The sequence below is a fragment of the Podarcis vaucheri genome (genome assembly GCF_965113315.1).
Source record: "Podarcis vaucheri genome assembly, chromosome: 11".
In the NCBI taxonomy this organism is placed as follows: domain Eukaryota; kingdom Metazoa; phylum Chordata; class Lepidosauria; order Squamata; family Lacertidae; genus Podarcis; species Podarcis vaucheri.
In genome coordinates this window covers 64183313-64204468 of record NC_138749.1, presented here as the reverse complement: position 1 = coordinate 64204468, position 21156 = coordinate 64183313, and the positions used below count along the sequence as shown (strand labels likewise).

Below are 21156 nucleotides of genomic sequence, written 5' to 3'. Positions count from 1 at the left end.
CTGTGTGGCTAAAATGGAAAGGCTACGGGGGGGGGGGCTACTAGTGGTAACAACAACCACCATAGTACATTTATATAGTGTAGATCAGGGCAGTCCAACATTTCATACCAAGTGAGCCACAAGAGAGAGAGTGTGTATTATATATATATATTACACTAGAGGTTTTCAACCTTTCTGAGTTCATGGCTCCCTTGGCCAACTACATTCTTTCTGCGGCTCCTTTGTGGGGCTCAGGAGCCCAGTTAGGTCCCCCCTTGCCTGCAGAGCTGGCAGCCCTCAGCCCTTTTTGAGCAGCTTCCCTCAGCCTCCTCTCCTCTTCCTTCTCCTTGGGAGCCCCAAAGAGCGGGGTCTCCCAGAGGCACCATTCGCCTGCGGAACGTATGGCCAGGGCTGCTGCAGTAAACAGCTGCGCAAGCCTTTGGGAGGCAGAGATGCAAGAGGACACCAGAGGAGGGAGGGAAGGAAAGAGGGACACCCCTGCGGCACCCCTGACCATCCTTCAAGGCACCCTAGGGTGCCACAGCACACTGGTTGAAAACCACTGTATTACACAATTAATAATGTATGTGCTTCTGTTAACAACACACGAGACCAAAATAATAATAATATTTTTTAAGTGTTTAAGATGTTTCTTCTTGAATGTTGCATAGGGCTGCCAAAAATGGTCTTGCGGGCCAGACCACCTTGGTGTTGATGCTTCACGCACATTATCTCATTGGTTCTTACAACACCCCTGTAAGGTTGTGGTGAATACTATTATTTCTGTCATAAATCAGTGGCTTGCTTAAGGCCACCTACTGGGTTCATTGGAGAAATGATCTCTAACGATTGACACTAATTAGCTATTGAGCCAAAAGCCCTAAACAACTTGGGACCAGGACATTTAATTGTTTGTCTCCTCCTGTCAAGATGAAGCCAATCTTGAATGCCTTCCAAGGAGATCTAGTTGGTCATTCCAGGCCCAGTGAATTGCCCTGGCTGTTCTTGGCAACAGCATGGAAGTGGGTATTCCCAGGAATGCCCTCCCTTGGGTGGTTTGTGAGGTGGAGTCAGCAATGACTTTGAAATGCTTCTTAAAGACCTCTGTGTTTACCCAGCCATTCCTGGAATCTGACTCTTACTTTTTAATTATGTTTCATACACTGTTTTGATATATAGTTGTGTTCCATTTTATTTCACTTTTATGAAATATTATTGTCTGTTGTTATATTTTTATTGTCTTTATGTAAACCACATAGAGATTTTTATTATATTAAGTGGCATAAATTTTTAACAAATAATGATCTAAACATTGGACTCTGGTTTCTAGCCAGGTCTGTAGCTACCACATTCCCCCCTACCCCTCGCTGCAGCCTCTCTGTAATTTGATTTGTGCTGTTGAAAAACATCTCCTTTTTCCCAGCTGGAAGAAGAGAAGATTGTGAGGCAGAACATGACAATTTGGCTAACCAACTTGTACAACGGGACCCTCCCTGAAAACGTCACTGGCCCTCCCCCCCACGTGAGCCTTGCGGATGTCCCGAGGGGCCCCTGCTGGGAAACAATGGTTGGTCAGGTAAAGCCATTTTGGGAAAAAAACAACAACACCCAAAGCTTCTGGAACGATGCTTGCTTGCTGATTCATTCTTAATGCATTCTGACCTCACAGTCTTAACTTTCAGCCCGGAATCTGAAGGAGGAAGGATATTTTGTTGCTTTGATTCCAAGTCCTGGCCCCAAGAAATAGACGTGGATGAACCCATATTTCTGGGAGCATCAGCCTCCTCCTAGTCTGGAGTGGGGTGGAAATCACAGCTCACTCTAATAGAAGGGATCTATGGTTCAAAATTTGGGGTCTGCAACGAGACTGCTCTGTGTTTTGGCAGCGTTACTAAATCACTGAGTCATGAAAGTCTTGCTGACTTGAATTACAATCCTCCTCCTCCAGCCAAATCCCTGATCTCTACCTTGAAGTAGTGTCAGGGGGCAGCAACACAAACCACAAACTTAAGGGAAACCCAGTAGATGGAGACATGCCCTCCTGTGGATGGATTATTTGGTTTGGCTAGAGGAGGCCTAGTCTATAATTCCGTCTCAACCTTTACTGCATGGTCTTAAGCAAGTCATGATATCACAGCTGGGCTATCTCCCAGGATGCATCAAGCTCTTTTTGCCATGAAATATACAATATGAATATATGAGAAACAAAACCCTGACCTCTTTCCTAGTTGTTTAGAGCAGATTGAGAATGAATGATTGGGAACATCCACTTAAGTCTTCACAATGATGAAAGGGATTCCATTTAATAGTGTGCCTGAGCTAGGTAGCATATTTGGATATATTCACACAGTAAAATTAGCCAAGGATGTGCATTTTTCCTTCTGTATCAGAATTTGGTATTTTATATTTTTCAATTTTTAAAATTATTATTGTACAGTGGTACCTCAGGTTAAGTACTTAATTCGTTCCGGAGGTCCGTTCTTAAACTGAAACTGTTCTTAACCTGAAGCACCACTTTAGCTAATGGGGCCTCCTGCTGCTGCCGCGCCGCCGGAGCCCGATTTCTGTTCTCATCCTGAAGCAAAGTTCTTAACCCGAGGTACTATTTCTGGGTTAGCGGAGTCTGTAACCTGAAGCGTATGTAACCTGAAGCATATGTAACCCGAGGTACCACTGTATTGTTATTCTTACTGTACCCCACCCTGCAGTGGCGTAGCGTGGGTTGTCAGCACCCGGGGCAAGGCAAGTAATTTGCGCCCCCTAACCCGTGGATTTGCGCCCCCCAACCCTAACCCCCAGATGTTGCGCCCGGTGCGGCCGGCCCCCCCTGCACCCCCCACGCTACGCCACTGCCACCCTGGGATTATTTTTTTGCAAAGTGTGGGTAGTAATTTTTTTTAAAATAAACAATCACAAGCAAACAGGTGATATTCCCATATTGTGTATGCATCATACATTTAAAGCATGTTCCAAGGAATACTGGGAACTGTCGTTCGTCAAGGGTGCTGGGAATTGTAGCTCTGTGAGAGTGTAAGCTACAGTTCCCAGGATTCAATGGGGGGGGGAGAGAAATATGATGTAAATGTGCATTAAAATGTATGGTGTGTAATCAGTCTCTATCTACACATGGATTGCACTTTCCTCCCTAAGCAACCAAGAGCTTTGTGGCGCCGTTAAAGTGCACAAGCCTGTTGTTTTTGCTGCAGCAGACTAACACAGCTTGCCCCCTGGAAATTCTTTTCCTGCACATGACTATTCCTTTAATAAATCCTTTCCCTCTGGAAAAAGTGGGCAAAGGACCCGGGGAATGCTCTGAACACTGTATTTCTGAAATTTTACAGAGGGGCAAAAGGTGTCTGGAAGGCAATGGGCAAGATGATTCAAGATGATTCTGCTGACAAAACACTTTAGGACAGCATCCTGCTCCCCATTTAGCATGCGTGCACAATGTAAGAGTCCTCTAAGTGTCTTCTAAGTGTTCCAATGGCCCATTTTAAACAACAGGAGTGAATGGCAGGAGGATAAGCAGCGTCGCTTCCTTGGCGTTTGCCAACGCTCTCAATAAAGAAACAACCCAACCCTTTGCTTCTAAAAAAGAAAACCTTGTTTCTGCAGGAATTTGTGCGGCTGACGGTCTCTGACACTGTGACGACCTACATCACAATTTTAATTGGTGATTTCCTAAAAGCTGTCTTTGTCAGGTTTTTCAATTACTGCTGGTGCTGGGACTTGGAATATGGCTTTGTAAGTATTTGACTTCTTGCTCCTCCTCCTTTAAAAAATGAATTCTTTCTGAAATAATAACAATAATATAATGTAAATGTTCCAGTACTTGACACTGTACTATGCTGTATTATACTATACTAGCAGTCCTACACGATACTGTTGGATTTATGGAGAATATATGGGAAATGCCTGGTTGAACAAACTACCATAAACTATCTTTAGAAACGTAATGCTGATAATGCCTTGTCAATCTTATCTTTGTCTGAAGAGCTCCATCTACAGAGTCCACTCCCAAGAAACATTTTGCATTTGATTTATTTTTCATAAGGAAAAGGAACTCAGGGGATGCCATGCTGAATGAGACTGAGCTTCACCAAGTCCAGGATTCTGTGGTGGCAACAGCAAACATCTTGGATATGTCTGAAATCTAAAAAGAATGACACAGACAAAACATTCCATAGTAGGGCAGTACCTCTTTAGTCCAACCAAAATGTCACAAGATAGGCAACAAGCTACGGCCAGGTCTTCAAAATGCAAGTATCCACCTAGTTCTCTTTAGGCATCCAGTCTCAGCAGAAAATGGCCCAAAGTGAGGATGGGGCAGCGGCTCACAAGCCGGGCCCCCTCAACATCATGTGCGCAGGCTCCACTTCAGATCTCGCTGATGATATTTCATAAGAAAGAAGGCAGCACCCTCTTTGTATATCATGTGTGTATTGCCTGCAATTTGTACTGGGCTAGCAGCAAGGCATTTGTTCTTTAACGGTGCCAAGTGAGCCAAGTATGATTGATTGATGTCTTATTTGAGATTTAATGACTGTGACTTGTCCAATTTTCTAACCTCGCCATTAAGGGAGCACTTTGTATCCGGGGATTCTAATGGGCTTTGCGCTGGTTTGCCAACACAGAGCATCTGAGGCCAGCCAGACGTTTTAGGTTTATAATGTAGACAATCACTTTTTTGGCTGGGCTCTTGTGCTTTCAACAGCTGTGTGACAAGCAGGGATTCAGCATATGGAGTTTCCCCCCAGCACCTCATCAGTCAGGAAAATGTCTATTGGTTAATTTAAAAATATATATATTTTCTGCTTAAAGTGCAGCTGTTAAAGACATAGAAGTCACTGCCAGCAAAAAGTTTATAACTATATTAATGAGTGCTCACGCTTCTTTAATTTTAACTTTAATTTTTTAAAGGGAGGAATTCAGTGTAGTGCTGAGCAGCTCACTCCATCAGAGCCAGCATTTCTGCTTTCCTGGGAGAACGATCTGCCTCTCCTCTCCCTGGTGCGCTTCCAGGGGCTCTTCTGACACCCCCCAAACCAATTGGGGGTACATTAGGGGAAGGAGGGAGGGGAGAAAACCCCATAGCGCTAGGGGAAGTTTTCTGCTGGCAGGACTACAGTGGTACCTTGGTTTACGAACCTAATCTGTTCCAGAAGTCCGTTCTTAAACAAAAGCGTACTTAAACCAAGGCGCGCTTTCCCACAGAAAGTAATGCAAAATGGATTAATCCGTTCCAGACGGTGAAAAGCAACCCCTAAAACAGCAACTTCACATGAATTTTACTATCTAACAAGACCATTTCTGGGTTAGGGTTAGGGTTAATTTTAGGACTGGGTTAGGGTTAGGGTAAGGATTAGAATTAGGGTTAGTTCAGGGTCAGTGTTTTATGTTTCCTTGTGATTTTGATTCATTTCCAGTTGGCTTGCTGGGGCGCGCCTGGCAGGGGCTTCCGGGCTGCATCCCCCCTCCCCGACCCCAGCAACTCTGCAGCCTGGCTGCGTGTAAGCAGGGGCGGGCCAGGGATATCTCAGCTGTGAATGGAGGCTCCACGCTGCCTATCGGAGCAGCCCCAATCCCAACTCCTACCTGCGTGCAAGCAGGAGGGGGCAGGAATTTCTCAGGCAGCGCGAAGCCTCCCTTCCCATTGGAGCAGCCCCAATCCCAACTCCTACTTGCGTGCAAGCAGGAGGGCACGGGGATCCCTCAGCTGGGTAGGGAGGCTGAGTGACAGAAGGCTGTGCCAACAAAACAGAAGTGTACCCCCGAACGTCCGTTCGTATGCAAAAAACCCCCCACAACCCCCCCACAAAAAAACCCAATGCAACCCAGAACACTCATTTCCGGGTCTGAAGTGGTCATAATCCAAAATGTTCATTAACTAGGCTGTTCGTAACCCGAGGCACCACTGTACTTAGTTGAGTCCAGACCATAACTTGGGTGCTGCGCCCCACTTTCTGCCCCCATAACAATGCCCCACATTGTGAATACAGATAAAATCTCAACCTAAATTAGAGGCACGTATGTAATTTGTTATTTGTGGATCTTTTGGACTACAGCTTCCATCAGCCCCAGGCAGCAGAGCCAACGGTGAGAGATCATGGGAGTTGTAGTCCAGCAGGGCACCTGGTTGGGGAAGGCTAGAGAAACTGTTTCCATATGCTACATATTTTGGTTCAGTGAAACAAAGCATACATAACAAAGTTCAGTTTTTATTTTTGTAGAGTTTAGTGTGGGGTTCAGAGGCAGAAGGGGGAGAACAGTTCTGTGTCTAATCTTGAACTTTCCGACAACATCTATGACCTGAAACAGAAAGAAACACTGGTTATTACTTGTTTTGTACTTAAAAAAACACTAAATCTCATTTTATTATTTAAAAATCAACATGTTAGATTCTATTACATCTATTATAGTGCCATGCAGGCCTAGAACTCTATATTAAAAACTCTACAGTCAGGTGTCATTTAAATATTATTTTGCATATGTGTTTCAGATTATATTATTGCCCCGGTTCTGGAGATTTGTTCATTTGCTTGAGGAAAAACTGTTCCTAATGCAAAATGATCAATATGCAATCTTTGCACATTGTTTTAAAGCTTTGTTGCAACTCTTAAGAGAATTCATTATGCTTTCCCTTCAGCCTTCATATTCAGAATTTGATATTAGTGGAAATGTGTTGGGCCTGATCTTCAATCAAGGCATGATCTGGTAAGTGTGTCTTGGTGGAATACTGCACGAGAGATCTTGTAGAAGTGGCTTTACATAAGGTTAAGGTTTTCCAATGTGACTGAATTATTCTGCTTTGCTTGTCAAATCTCTGATATAAATGTGGAAAATCACACTTGTCACCTCTGGTCTTGATTCTCCACTTCATTGTACCAGCTTTACTGTGGTGTGACTTCACTGAAATCATGCCTGGACGCTGTGAAATAAGCTGTTATAAATTGAGAGTAACAAATGGTGACTCAATCATGAGTCCTACTCTGAAGACATAGTCATGTCGGATGCTACCTTTCAGGTGTGACAAATTCAGCTATTGCTGTTGTCAGACTTTTGGAATATACAGGAATATACAGGGCATATACAGGGCAATCATTATTAGTTTCTTATTCGGTGTTGCTTCCTTGCTCCTACATTTGGCTCCTCCAATGTGACAAAAACACAGGAGGCTATAAATATCGTGGCAAATCATGAATGTGGGAGTTGGTGTTTACCTTTCAAGAAAGATCCATGCCTTCGCACTCCACCATTGGCAAGCACTGCTGTGAATCCCCCTGAGCTCAGTGCTACACGATAGACATGTTTCTGCGTTTATGCTGTAATAAATTCAGTTTGACCCTTCAGCTACAGCAGTCAGTTATTAATTTAGGAATAAACTATTCAATTATGAATAAAATAAACAATTATAAAGAAGCAGGAACATAGCTTCAGAGTGGTTGGTTGGCATCCCTGTCTTGGGACACAATGGAAGAATGTGCCTTTGGAGGTAAAGTCAAACTATTGGAAGGTTACAGCACCTGTTGTGGCTGTAGAGACCGATACATGGGAGAGACATGCTTGAGAGAGTTCCTCGTAGATCCATCCATGCCACTGGAGGTGTAGAAGTTTGTAGTGGCCAGGAGTGCACTCTTCCAGTTCCCACTGGTACACCACCTACAGCCAATCCTGGAAAGGACGCAATAGTGCAGGCCTTGGTAGCCTCTAGACTGGACTACTGCAGTGTGCTCTGTGTGTGCTGCTCTTAAGGTTGATTTTGAAATTGCAACTAATGCAGAATTCTGTGCCCCAACGTTTGCCCAGAATAGCTCCACATCAGCATATTACACATGTGGTAGTTTTGACCTTCCAGCTATGATATTGAAATATTACATTAAGTTGGAGAATAGTGAAATACCAGAAATCATTTTTTCAAATATATTACTCACCCCATTTCATTCAAATATTAATTTGGGGACAGGTGGGGGGGGGGCGTGCTCTAACATCAGATTTCATATGCATTTCATATGCATTCCCAGAAACAGATGACATCAGCTTTCAAAGCAAACTGAAATTTGCATAAAATTTGCAGAAAAAATCTGATAGTTACCTCAAAATTAAGGTCATACGTTGTCATAATGTTTCTTCTCTTTTGTTTGGTATAATTCCATTTTAGCTCTGCTAGATCCCAATTCAGTTTAATCCATTCTATACCAGGCAGAAGAGAAAACAAGAGCAGAGAAAAACTACATGAGCTCCCTATAGTTTAATCTCACGCTTTTGCAAATACCAGTAAGCACTATCTGTAGGGATCGCTAAACAATCACACTATGACAAAATGAAATACACTTTGATTCAGGAAACAATGCGAACAATCTGGCAACTGTAATAAATGATAATAATAGATCAATCCAACCAGGTTGGGGGAATAGAGTAGCAGAGGAGGATGAACTGTGCATGAAAAATGCATGCATTTTTTCAGGGGGGCTTATCATGTTTATTATTGTGTACCTGTGATAAGATAAGAACCATATTAACTTAATCTATATAAACATGGCTGTTTTGAAAGCACCTCTCTCCAAATACGAACCAATATGGACTAGCAGAGTGTTGGGAGGGGCAAATCCTTAGAAGATCCTAAGGGTTTGTGGCTGGGAAAGCAATGGGAAATAAAAGCTAAAGAGTTACTGCCTTAGAACCCCCTTTGTAGATTTTTATGAGAAAATGGCTTATTGAATGTTCATAGGATGGGCTCTTTTTATGCACCATGTCTGCCGGCGATCAACGTCATCCGTCTCCATACATCCATGTACCTGCAGTGCTGGGCTGTGATGTGCTGCAATGTTCCCCATGAGAGAGTCTTCAAAGCCTCACGATCAAACAACTTCTACATGGCCATGCTGCTGTTTATTCTCTTCCTCTCCACGCTGCCAGTTGTCTACACAGTTGTTTCCGTTCCTCCATCCTTTGACTGTGGTCCATTCAGGTTTACTGCATATTATATCCATTTCTTCAAAGTCAGATGTAGGATTACTGAACAAATAACTATAACATTGGATGCACTTTCGTGAAAGATAGGTGTGACAAAGACAGTATACATACTATACCTTTGAAGCCCATTTGAAGCCCATTTTCCCCTTCAAAGAATTCTGGGCACTGTAGTTTATTCATTATTGCTGGAAATTTGAACTCTACGACAAGTATACTACAGTGCCCAGAATTCTTAGAGGGGGGAAATGGGCTTCAAATGTGCTCTAAAGGTATATTGTGTATGCCAACAGATAACAGGGTCACTTATATTTAAAAATTAATAGTTCCAGTCCAATGCAGGGCCTTTATGTTAGCCAGAGTAAACATTTTCCCCTCAGCTTTTGTCAAGGACAGATATTTAAACATCCCCAGAAACATTGCAGATGTTCTTTGAATGTACCAGACTCTGCAGAACATATTCTTTTCTACTATGAACTTAATAAGATATACTTCTGAGTAACTATGTAAAAGATGCTGCTGCACAGGGTACCTGGACAAGGCAGTGTCTCAGTTGCGCTTCAGATTTGCATTCTACATGTAGCATTTATTATGTTGAATGGGGAAAAAAGTCAGGAACAAATATATACCATATTTTTTGCCCTATAGGACGCACTTTTCCCCCTCCAAAAATGAAGGGGAAATGTGTGTGCGTCCTATGGGGTGAATGCAGGCTTTCGCTAAAGCCTGGAGAGCGAGAGGGGTCGGTGCGCACCAACCCCCCTCTCTCTCGAGGCTTCGGGAGAGCCCCACCGCCAGCCCCACAAGCTCGGGGGACAGCGGGGAGGCGGAATGCCGCCATCCCGCTGTTCCCCGACTTGGTTAGAAGGCTGGCGGGGGAGAGAAGCCTGCTCCTCCCCGTCGCCAGCCCCGCAAACTCGGGGGACAGTGGGGAGGCGCAATGCGCCATCCCGCTGTCTCCCGACCTGGTTTGGAGGCTGGCGGAGGGCTTTCCCCTCCCCCAGCCCCGCAAGCTCCCAGAGCGATGCCAAAGCTGCATGCAGCTTCAGCATTGCTCTGGGTCGCGTTCTGGGGGCTGGAGTCGGGGGAAGCTCGGGCTTCTCCCACCCCAGCCCCGCGCCTGGGGAAAAATCCCCCCCTTTATCCCCCCCCCATCTAGGTGCGTCCTATGGGCTGGTGCGTCCTATAGAGCAAAAAATACGGTAAGTGGGATACAATAACTGTGGGGGAAAATAATGTAGGAGGGGAAAGTACAGGTCAAATTGAACTAGATGTTAATGTGGGATTGTTCCTGATTTTTAAATTTCTACGTCTCTGAAGGGACTATTACTCATGCCTTGTTTCAATTTCCAGAATTATACAAAATATTTTGCTTGCCAAAACAAATCATATCCCCATAGATCTATGGCATTTTTAAAAAGAGAATATGGCCTGTTGCTTTATTTGAATGAACAGTGTTTGTGAATTTAGCTGGGTCACATTGTCCTCAACTCTCTACACTGACTTCCCATCCCCTTTGCATTTCCAGAACAAGCTATTTGTCTTTTCCTTTTAAACCTCTTTGGAGTTTTGTTATTATTTGCCCAGATCCTCCAAGTGTCCCTATTTCCAGGGACAGTTCTGGATTTACAGAAGCCGTCCCGGTTTCTGATTTGATCCCGGACTGTCCCGTTTTTCCTTAGGATGTCCCTATTTTCGTAAGAGAAATATTGGAGGTTATGGAGTTATGTGACCCCTGAGTCATCTGTAGGAAGTTCTGTGTAGGAAAGTTTATGCCCAGAGTGGCTGGGGCAACCCAATCAGCTGGGTGGGCTATAAATAGTAAAATGATGGTGGTGGTGGAATAGGATGTCCCTACTTTCATTGGAGAAATGTTGCAGTGAAGGATATGCCACTTCTCTGCTACTCTCTGTGTCTTTCTGCTTCCTTCCACAACTGTGCATATTCTCCTGCACTGCCTGGCACAGGCCTGTTTGGCCCGAGAGACTGTTTTTCTCAGATCATACCCACCTGCCCCACATCTGATGTGATATGTGACATTAAGTTTGGGGCAGACATTAAGGACATGGCTACAAAGAAACTATTGACAACTTCAAGTGAGTTCCTGATTGTTTCTTTGGAAGCTGGGCTGGCAGATAGCAAGCTCCACTGGGATTGGCTAGATGAGGGATATTTATGTTGGAAAGATAAGGATAGAGTAGGGACAAATATGGATTGTGGCAAACATTGTGTGCGCACTGCTTCTCAAACCAGCAGTGGGAGTTCACTGGATGCAGAGGAAACTGGAGCATGTCCACAACCTTCAGGTCCTGGCCTGCTGGCTAGATCTAGTATCCCAGTGCTGGCCTAGACTGCTTCCCCAAATACTTAGAATGCTACCTCCCTATCTCTTCCCCTTCCAGTTAGAGGCAGTGCTCCCCTCTTTGCCGCCTGAGGTGAAACAGGAAGCACAACCCTGCCCTGGCACCGCCATCCCACCAAAACACCCCTCACCTGGGTTGCACAGCAGTGCCATGTGGCTGTGGGTCTTGGCAATATCTCACAAGTTTGTGCTTTTCTTACTCAGCAAAGGGCCACTGATGTAAACAACAATACCGGTAATTATTACTGAGCTGTGTGGAGACTCAAGATAAGGCCCAGATTCATTAACATGCTCTTTTGCTTCAAAATCTGGAAAAGACCTCAAGAAAGTCAATAGCTAGAAAACAGGGGGTGCTGAGGCACGCTAGTTTTCATTTGTAATTATGGAAAGCCACGTGTGACATCTAGAGGTGGATCTGTATCTGTGCAGCCCCAGAACTTGTGCAAGGATATAACGACCCTCCTGTCTCATTAACTGCTTCCACTCTTGCACTATTTTGTAAAAAGCGCACATGAAACAACACATGGCACTTTCATGGACAGCCCCATAACAAATGAATGTGTAATACCCTCCAGGGCTCTTTTAATGTAGGAGGGTCAGCAGTATGAAATTCTTCTCCAGATGTTCTCAGGATTCACCTGAGTTGCTTGCAAATGTGGGTGCCCCTGCTTGAATGTCAGTGAGCAGGAGGGAAGTGAACAAGGCCCTGCTCTTCTCCCTCCTGTGAGCTGCTGCCTTGCCACTTGCCCTGGGCTGTAGGAAGGAAGATGCGCCTGCTGCTCCCTCAGCCCTGTGGAGAAACCACTGCTATGTGTCCCACTTGATTAGAGAGAATGCCTTGACTTTTGGTGTAAGCTCATGCACGCCTAATTCCAACATACAGAAAATTAACGTATCAGTGAAAAGGCTAGGCTACAATCTTTCTCTGTGAAATCTAATTTTCCTCGTGGGGGGGTTGAAATATACTTGGAGTCCTGTAGTGATTTCATGCTCTTTATTGCCGCTTGTAAAACAGCGATTGAATTGCGCCCCCAAACCTCAGGCTTTTATATACATTATTTACACAATGAGTCCCGTCTGATTGGCTGATTCTGCTTCCCTCCTGGAGCCTGATTGGTCTTTTCCTGCCAGCCAATCAGTTGTTGCATTCTAGGATCCTACTTGCCTATTCTAGGATCCCGGCTTAGTACATAACAGGGGTATTTGGGGAATGGAAGAGCCCCCCACCCTTTCTGAAAAGACGAATAGGCATTCAGTCGTGTGAACTGCCACATTTGCACTACGTATACATTTAAAGCACTGTTATACCATTTTTATAGTCATTGCTCCCCCCCAAAAAAAAACAATCCTAGGAAATGCAATTTGTTAAGGGTGCTGAGAGTTGTTAGGAGACCCCTCCAAAAGCTAAAATTCCTTGAGTGGTTTAATATATCTGGTAGCAATAAAGACTGATTGGGTTATATTCTGGCATTACTATGGTTGTGAATTATTCGTGGTTTTTTGTAATTGCTTCAGCTACACAAATAAATAATATTTGTATTTGTTATTAGTATTACTTTAACAAAAACACTATTTACATTCCCACTCTTTATCTCTGTGTGTCTTTGCACTAACAGCGGGAAAACCAGGATGTTTGAGGTCATTGGAGAAACTCTGGAGCATGATTTCCCTTCCTGGTTTCGGAAGGTTTTCAGACTTCTCTCAAACCCTGGTGTGATCCTGCCCTTCATACTACTGATGGTGTATGTACAGTACACATTTGTATGCTTAAAAATAAATACATCCCCATTTTTTTTAGACATACGTAGAATGCATTCACTACCCAGTGGAGGCAGGAGGGCTAAAGGGATGGAGGGCGGGGAAGGTGGACTTCTCTTTTAATGGCCCCTGAATTCAAAGCTGGCTCTGTTGTTAGGCAGATTGAGATAATTGCCTTGAGGAGCAGAAGCTGGCAGGGGGCACAGCAACATCCCCCCTTTCTTCCTGATCCCACCAGCTGTTCCCTTCCTCAGTTTTGTGTGCCTCAGGCCTGTCATACGCTCCCTAAACTTGCTTGTTACACTCAGGTGTGGTGGAAGATGCTATTCCACTGCTAGTGTTAGAAGTACAATTCATCTTTCAGGCCACTTGGCTCCTGCCAATGGAAGGAGTGGGTGAGGGGATGCCATATTGTCTTTGGCCTCAGGCAAGACCATCTCTTAGGCCATCCCTGCCAGAATTCTGAGATTATTCATCTCAGAGTTCCTTTAAAGCAGCTAAACGGGGGTGGGGGGGTGGGGGCAAGGGAGATGCCTCAAGGATGAAATAGCAACTAAAGGATGTGGTTGTGTAAAAGTAGTACTTGACACAGCGTTGCAAGGACTCCAGAAACATCAAACCATAGTTTTTGTCTAGGGTGCAATTCACTTGCATCTGCTTCTCGTAGGGAAGATGGTTGTTATATCACTCTGCTTAAAATAGAGATGCATGAATCTGTCAATCTGTCAAAAGAAATTTCTTCTTATATATTGCATTTTGTACATTATTTTCATTAATATATGCAGTTTTATTAACACTTTCCTCTAATATCCATATTGTCATTAGAGAACTATATCAAAATATTCAGAGAAGTGTGAATTTCAAAAGCTAGCCTCTTTACCCTGGACTTTGGCACATGAGATATTTATTTTAAGATCCACCCTGTTCCCTTGACAGTAATTAGTTTTAGCTGATTTTAATATTATATTTGTTGTAAACCACCCTGGGACCTTATGGTGAAGTGCAGATAGGAAATAAAATAAACTGTTTTGGTTCAAAATGCGAACTGAATGAAATTTCTCCCTATTTCTACTTTAAAAATGGTTTTTAATGGTTGTAATAATTATGTGACATAGCATATGTGGTTTCCCCCCATTTAGCCTGAGTATCTACTACCTCAACGCTATATCAAAAGGGTACCAAGATATGAATCTCGAGCTCAAGAAGAAATTGCAAAATGTAAGGATGCTGCAAAAGATTGTTACAGGGTTTTTAGTTTGTTTGCTTCTCATTAGATGGTGATTATTCGTGAGACTAATTCTGGGATGTTCACTTTTGTTCTTCACATTAGCAAGCTGAGGAAAACAAAAGGAGGAACAAACTAAAGGCACAGCAAGCGCGGGGGGAGGTTGAAGAAAACCCCTTTGAGACAGCGCCCAAACCCAGCAATCCAAAAGAGGGTCAAGGTGAGGAACACTTTGAAAGCCATTACAGGAAGCTGCCTCCTCAGCTGTCAGTGATGCACAGAGCATCATTTCCTGCCAGGGATTCTGGGACTTGTATTTTACAAACTGCAGGAGAAAATGATATTGACTTCGGTATTAAGAGAAGTGAATGGAAGGGAATTCACAAAAGAAAACTTTCTTTTTTCCTTCTCTGCACTGCAGCCATCTGTGCCCCTTGAAAAGCCTTTGCAGATGGCTGTTCTGTAGGATGTGGGATGGGTAGGAGGATTGTTGAAAACCAGGTGAAGATCACCTTAGTTTAGGAGAACCCTCCAGAAACTCAGCTTTGTCCCATTGTTCACATACCCTCTAACATTTCGAAGCAAAAAGTTGCAGTTCCCTATCAGGATGAGGAGAACTGCACAAAGTCCAATGTCTTATGCCTTACATACTGTACCAAGACCTCCTAGCTGGTTTCAAACTACAGTGGTGCCTCGCAAGACGAAATTAATTCGTTCCGCAAGTTTTGCCGTCTAGCGAATTTTTCATCTTGCGAAGCACAGTTTTAACGGTTTAACAAAGTCGCAAGACGTTTTCGTCTTGCGAAGCAAGCCCATAGGGAAATTTGTCACAAGAACTAGTTTCATTTCTTTGTTTCTGTTACACAGTTTTTAGTCTGCTGTCCATATTGCACCCCCCCAAGACCACAGGCCTAGAGCAGCCTCAGCTCCAACCTTTGACCACTAGGTGCCAACCACAGAACCATGTCTTACATGTGCCATGTTTCAGTCCAGAATTTGCATTCTGGCTTTGGGTTCAAAAAATAAGTCCTGTTTTCCCCCCCAACAATGTTTTCAGATAAAGAAAAAGGAGCAAATGAGACCAAGAAAAAGCCAGGTGAACAGAAGGAAGGAAAACCAGGTATTGCAAATGGAAGCCAACCTCCCCGTGGCAGAGGACGAGGTGGCCCTGCGCCTCCCCCACAGATAGCAGTGACCCGGCCAGCGGCTCCAAGGTAAGGTTACCAGATGTCCCCGTTTCCCGGGGACAGTCGCCAGATTTTCAACTCAGTCCCCATACAAAATCCATTGAAGTTGAAAAGTGTCCCTGGATTCATTGAAAAAAATCTGGTAACCTTATTCCAAGGGTCAGTGGCATGAATGGATACACTCCCAGAAGCCCACACTTTGCAGGCATGTCGCCAAGGATGCCAGGACCACCTCCATCATTCCAATTTTAGTATATGTGTTGCCGAAGTGAATACGCCAGGCCCACCTCCAGATTACGGTCTGAGGCCAGCTTATAAAACACACTTGGAGGTACAATCCCAGAAGGAAAACAAACATTTGAAACAATGTACACCAATAAATTTAAAATTTATAAATGCAATAAGCGTATAGACACTTAAAACTTTAGGATAAGCTACCACAGAGAGATGACCCAGAGTCACCCATGGAACCAAGTTTGGGGATTATCTTAACAACCTAGTTTGGGTCGGGGGATGGTCTGCACCTACAGATCTGTACGCAGAATCTGGCGACCGTCGGGTCATCTTATGATCTATGCCTAACAGGAAAAGGTCAAAGTTTTGCTTTTCTGTGAGGTCAGCGAGCCTCACCAATAGGGGGTCAATGGTCTCACTACGTGCCTCTTCATAAAAGGGACATCTAAAGAACAAGTGTTCTGGGCTTCCTATCTCCCCCGATGAACAGGCGCAAAGTCTCTGAGCATATGAGGACCACCTCCAAATTACTGATAAGCAAAGTGTTCCAACTTGTAGTGGGGTATGAGTTACTCGTGCGTAAACTGCCGCCTCTCTAGGCTTAATTGCCTTGGTTAAACTGTTCTGACTGCACAGCCCATCTCCATGTGGCTGTCTCAGTCGCTGGCAGAATCTGTCTGTGGGCGTTTCTTAAACCTTTTCCAGCATAAAAGTTGTCTGACTCCCAGTCACCTCCTCCTCTCACTGCGCAGGAGTCTTCTGCGCAGGGAGGGCATGGGTAGTGGAGGGCCTGTGCTCTCCTCACTAATCTCCAGAGAAGAATCCCGGAGCTCTTCTTTCGCTTCCCCCATTTGCCCCCCTTTATCCCTGGTGTTGCGCTAATTTCCTTCCTCCTCTACCGAGCTGCTTCTCCCCCTGGTGCTGGGTCCTTCGCCCGCAGAATCTGGGAGCCTCCCCTTCGCCTCTCGCTCTGATGTCACTTCCCTGACACAACTCATTAAACAACATTAGACACGTACTTGTAGTAAAGGGAAGTATCCAATAAGATTTTTCACCCTCACGGAAAGATGCAGGGGTTAGAACAAGCAAGAATTTCAGAGGTGATATGGCTGGGACCTAGCTTCATGAGCCACGGTGGCCACGATTCAAGTCCAGGAGAGAATGGGGGCCAGTGTCACTGACTGGCTGGCAGTAGCAGGTCAAGCCAGGTGCAAATACACATTAATACAGAGCTAGAAGTCTGAAAGTCAAGTGGCTATGTAACTTATGCCATTAGAATGTAAAGAAAATGAAGTCAGTGTGCTGTTGCTTTGAAAATATTTGTGTAGAAGAGCTAGCATTGTGTAAAACCACAAACAAACCTGAATACTTTAGTGACTTTCAAATCTTTGTGAATATTTGTGGATCAACTCTATATATTTTAAAAAAATTAAAGCCTTCCCTCATGGCTTGAGTTCAAAGGTTGTGTTGCATGTGTGAAAAGCTCTCCTCATTTGGGGTTGACTTCTTCCTACTGTTCCAGAGAGTCTCCCCGTTCCTCAGGAATGGGTTGGGGTAGTGAAGGAAAGGGAGAGGCACAAAAGCCTTTCGGGGGGAAGCTGTTAGAATCCAAGCCAATGTTGCTTTGAAGTGAGTTGTAGAGAAGGAATGCTGACTTCTAATTTGAGTGCTTGTAGATGGCAATGCACTTTACCCAACACCTTGGTTAAAATGCAATGGGAAGTTCTCCTGCACAAGCTCATGTGAAGGTATTGGAGCACTTTAGACATACTGGTGAATTAAGTTTCCAAGTTTCGTTAACTTAATTGGGATGTAATTTGGAGAATATTACAAACTGTACTCTCTGTAAATATTAAAGACTGCAGTATGTTTTCTTTTTAAAAAATACAAAGATATTTTTGTGTGTACTTCAAGGGTTTTTAACTTTATAAATTCTTATCTAGATCGTTTGGGGAAATTAATCCTGCCGTTCAGTCAGCGCTTCCCCTGACTGATGAAAAGGAGTGGGTAGGAAAAGTTCCCTTGATACCAGTGTGATCACTGGTCCTGCTAGCTAGGAACGATGGGAGCTGTAGTCCAAAAACAGTTGGAGGAAACACTGCTTTATACAAAAATGACTTGTTATGAACAGCTCACTGGTTGTTTTTTTTAATGTGCCTTCACTTCTGTATGTAATGAAACCACAGAACCACCAGAGGGCAGCTCTCAACTTGGCTTGGCTAAGCTCACTGCTCCATTTTTATTCGTTGATACCTTGTTGACATAGTCGAACCAAGATGCACATAGCTTAGATGGCTTAACAAACACCACCACCCTGACAAAATCTTGGAGGATATGTAACATTTATTTAGGTCAGGCAACAATACTTCAGACAGGATGGCAGTTTACTAACTATTCTTTGCCTGAGACAGCAGAGGCTAGCTGATATAAGATCCACAGGCTTCAGGTTGCCCTGATCTCTGCCCCACCTTCTAGGGAGATGACAAGTTTCCTCTTGCTAGAAGCCCTCGGAGAATTGGTCTGGCAGTAATCGTTTGTAACAATGTGCTTGCACAAAATACAGATGCCAACTATTATGAACTTCTATGCTTAGGCATTCTGTTTATTTTATTATTTATTTATTGAATTTATATACCCAGAAGTATCAGGATGGTCCATAGAATAAAATCAAAATATAAAGCCACAAAATACATAATCAAAATAAAAACAACAACCACCCAATAACCCCCCCTAAAAAAGAACCCCACATTTTAAAAGGACATACTGTTATGTTTTATATGCCTGTTGTCTTTGTCCATGGAGTTTGGTGGCCAAAATCACATTCTTGATGGCAGAAAGTCAGGAGGAATTAAAGAGCCTTTTCATGAGGGTAAAAGAGGAGAGTGCAAAATATGGTCTGAAGCTCAACATAAAAAACCCGAAGATCATGGCCACTGGTCCCATCACCTCCTCGCAAATAGAAGGGGAAGAAATGGAGGCATTTTACTTTCTTGGGCTCCATGATCACTGCAGATGGTGACAGCAGCCACAAAATTAAAAGACGCCTGCTTCTTGGGAGAAAAGCAATGACAAACCTAGACAGCATCTTAAAAAGCAGAGACATCACTTTGCCAACAAAGGTCCGTATAGTTAAAGCCATGGTTTTCCCAGTAGTGATGTATGGAAGTGAGACCTGGACCATAAAGAAGGCTGATCGCCGAAGAATGGATGCTTTTGAATTATGGTGCTGCAGGAGACTCCTATGGACTGCAAGAAGATCAAACCTATCCATCCTGAAGGAAATCAGCCCTGAGTGCTTCACTGGAGGGACAGATTGTGAAGCTGAGGCTCCAATACTTTGGCCACCTCATGAGAAAAGAAGACTCCCTGGAAAAGACCCTGATGTTGGGAAAGATGGAGGGCACAAGGAGAAGGGGACGACAGAGGACAAGATGGTTGGACAGTGTTCTTGAAGAAACCAACATGAGTTTGACCAAACTGTGGGAGGCAGTGGAAGACAGGAGTGCCTGGTGTGCTCTGGTCCATGGGGTCACAAAGAGTCGGACATGACTAAATGACTAAACAACAACAGCTGTTATGTTTAGATGTGCACCATGTTTAGATGCAGGGCTTTTTTCAGCTGGAACTTGCTGGAACTCAGTTCCAGCCCTTCTCAGATGGACACCATTGCCATTCTAAGAGAATGAGAGATGTGTTCATGGTGAGTTCCGGCACCTCTTTTTCTAGAAAAATAGCACTGCTTAGATGGGGCTGGTTGGAGTCCAGCAACATTTGGAGGGCCACAGGTTCCCCATAGCTGCTGTACCAGAAGCATCATCTTTACATCTTGTATATGAGGTTCCAGAAATGTCATATTGTCCACTTTTGGACTAGGTGGACCTGATCTAGAAATGTTGATCAGGCATTGTTGAGCACCTGCCAAGACCCAAACCCTTGCAGCAGGGTGCATTTGCCATTCTGTGGATTCTCCTGGTCCAGCAGTTTCTCCCCTGTTGATGCCTGTTCACCTCTGAGCATGCAAGAAATGACAGGAGTAGGGAAATGGAGCTCTTCTGCTGCACAGTTGTGCGGTTTTGGTCCAGAGGGAGATGGCAAGCAGGTGGGCAGTGGCGCCTTGGAGAGGAGGGCATCCCCCACGTGACAGCATGCAAGATTTTTGCAGCATCCACGTGACATCCTCCTCATCAGAACACCATCCCATTATATCCAGATTTACCATTCCTGCTGTGATTTATCCCCCCCCCCCCAATCTGGATTAAATAGGAAAATGATGTGGATGGCGTTGAGTGGACATTGCACAAAACTTGCATGCAGGAGCAGCATTGATTCCCCTGCTGCATGCTCTGCCTTAGTGAGATGTCCCCATGCACCAATCCTGCATTGCCCTGTGCCTGGTGCTGGAGCATCATCAAGGGGACAGGGCTTATAGTACATGCTGCTGCAGACCACGTGGTTCATTCAGACTGAAGGCACGAAGAGGGCTTAAGTCATTCACATTACAGATTTACCTGCAACAAGGACTCAGTTGCGTTGAGACGTTACACACCTGTGAAAACGAATCTGCTGCCCTGAGCAACTTTAGCTGCTCATCATGTAGAATGTTTTATTAAGTTTATCTTGCCTCTTCTGCTGTGATCAGCTGGTTAGTTGTGAAGCATTTGATCTGACACTGAGTCCCTGCATGGTCAATATATCTGGCCATTTCACAATAGCAACTGATTCCCCCTCAAGCTGTAATGAAGAAAAATTCAACAGATGTTTTCTATTTATTTGCACAATGCCTTCCTTAAACTATGGGGATTTTTAGCTTTAAATATTTAGCTTGTTTCTGGATTCATCCTGTTCATGGGCTCTTGTCTCTGCAAAGATTTGTGTTTTGGCTTCCCGTTTGTTATACATTTCCCTGGTGTCTGGTCTAGGGCTGTTATTAAATGTTTCACCTTCAAAATAAATAATTTATTTTATGAACATCCAAAGGTGACTGTTTTAGGAAGAATAGCTTCGTATGTTTAAAAAGCAGACAGTCAGTGTGAATCTCCCCAGTTCTCCGACTCTGAGATCACTTTGCAACTCCAAGTGATTTTGAGGAGTATATAAAACCAAGGTTTAGGACAATATACTGAGTCCTTTAGCAAGGTTTATTATTATTATTATTATTATTATTATTATTATTATTGAGCAGTTTTCATGAAATTATATAGAATATTCAGTAAAATAGTGATAAAAACGGACTTTAAAAATAGTGGACATAATAAAATTTTCAATACTATAGATAAAAATCAAGATCTTTCTTAAAAAAACCCTGAATGTAATAAGATTGCATGTCAGGTTAGTCTTGCCTAAACAAAAAAGTGTTTTGCAGTTCTGAATATGTTTAATTACTTATTCAACTCCCTGCATTCGAGAGAAGCCTCAGAAATCCATTGCACAAATCTCCACTT

General features: G+C 43.9%; 1 protein-coding gene across 1 annotated transcript in view; it reads left to right on the top strand.

Annotated features, from left to right (window-relative positions):
- The window catches only part of TMC1 (transmembrane channel like 1), a 58703-nt gene extending 42988 nt beyond the window's left edge, over positions 1-15715 (top strand). The window contains exons 13-20 of the mRNA XM_082241534.1: positions 1403-1555; positions 3595-3723; positions 6626-6693; positions 8708-8947; positions 12928-13053; positions 14209-14287; positions 14400-14514; positions 15352-15715. Coding sequence (XP_082097660.1) covers positions 1403-1555; positions 3595-3723; positions 6626-6693; positions 8708-8947; positions 12928-13053; positions 14209-14287; positions 14400-14514; positions 15352-15512 — 1071 coding nt within the window. The 3' untranslated portion in view covers positions 15513-15715. The remainder of the gene's footprint in view (positions 1-1402; positions 1556-3594; positions 3724-6625; positions 6694-8707; positions 8948-12927; positions 13054-14208; positions 14288-14399; positions 14515-15351) is intronic.
- Positions 15716-21156: the final 5441 nt, after the last annotated feature.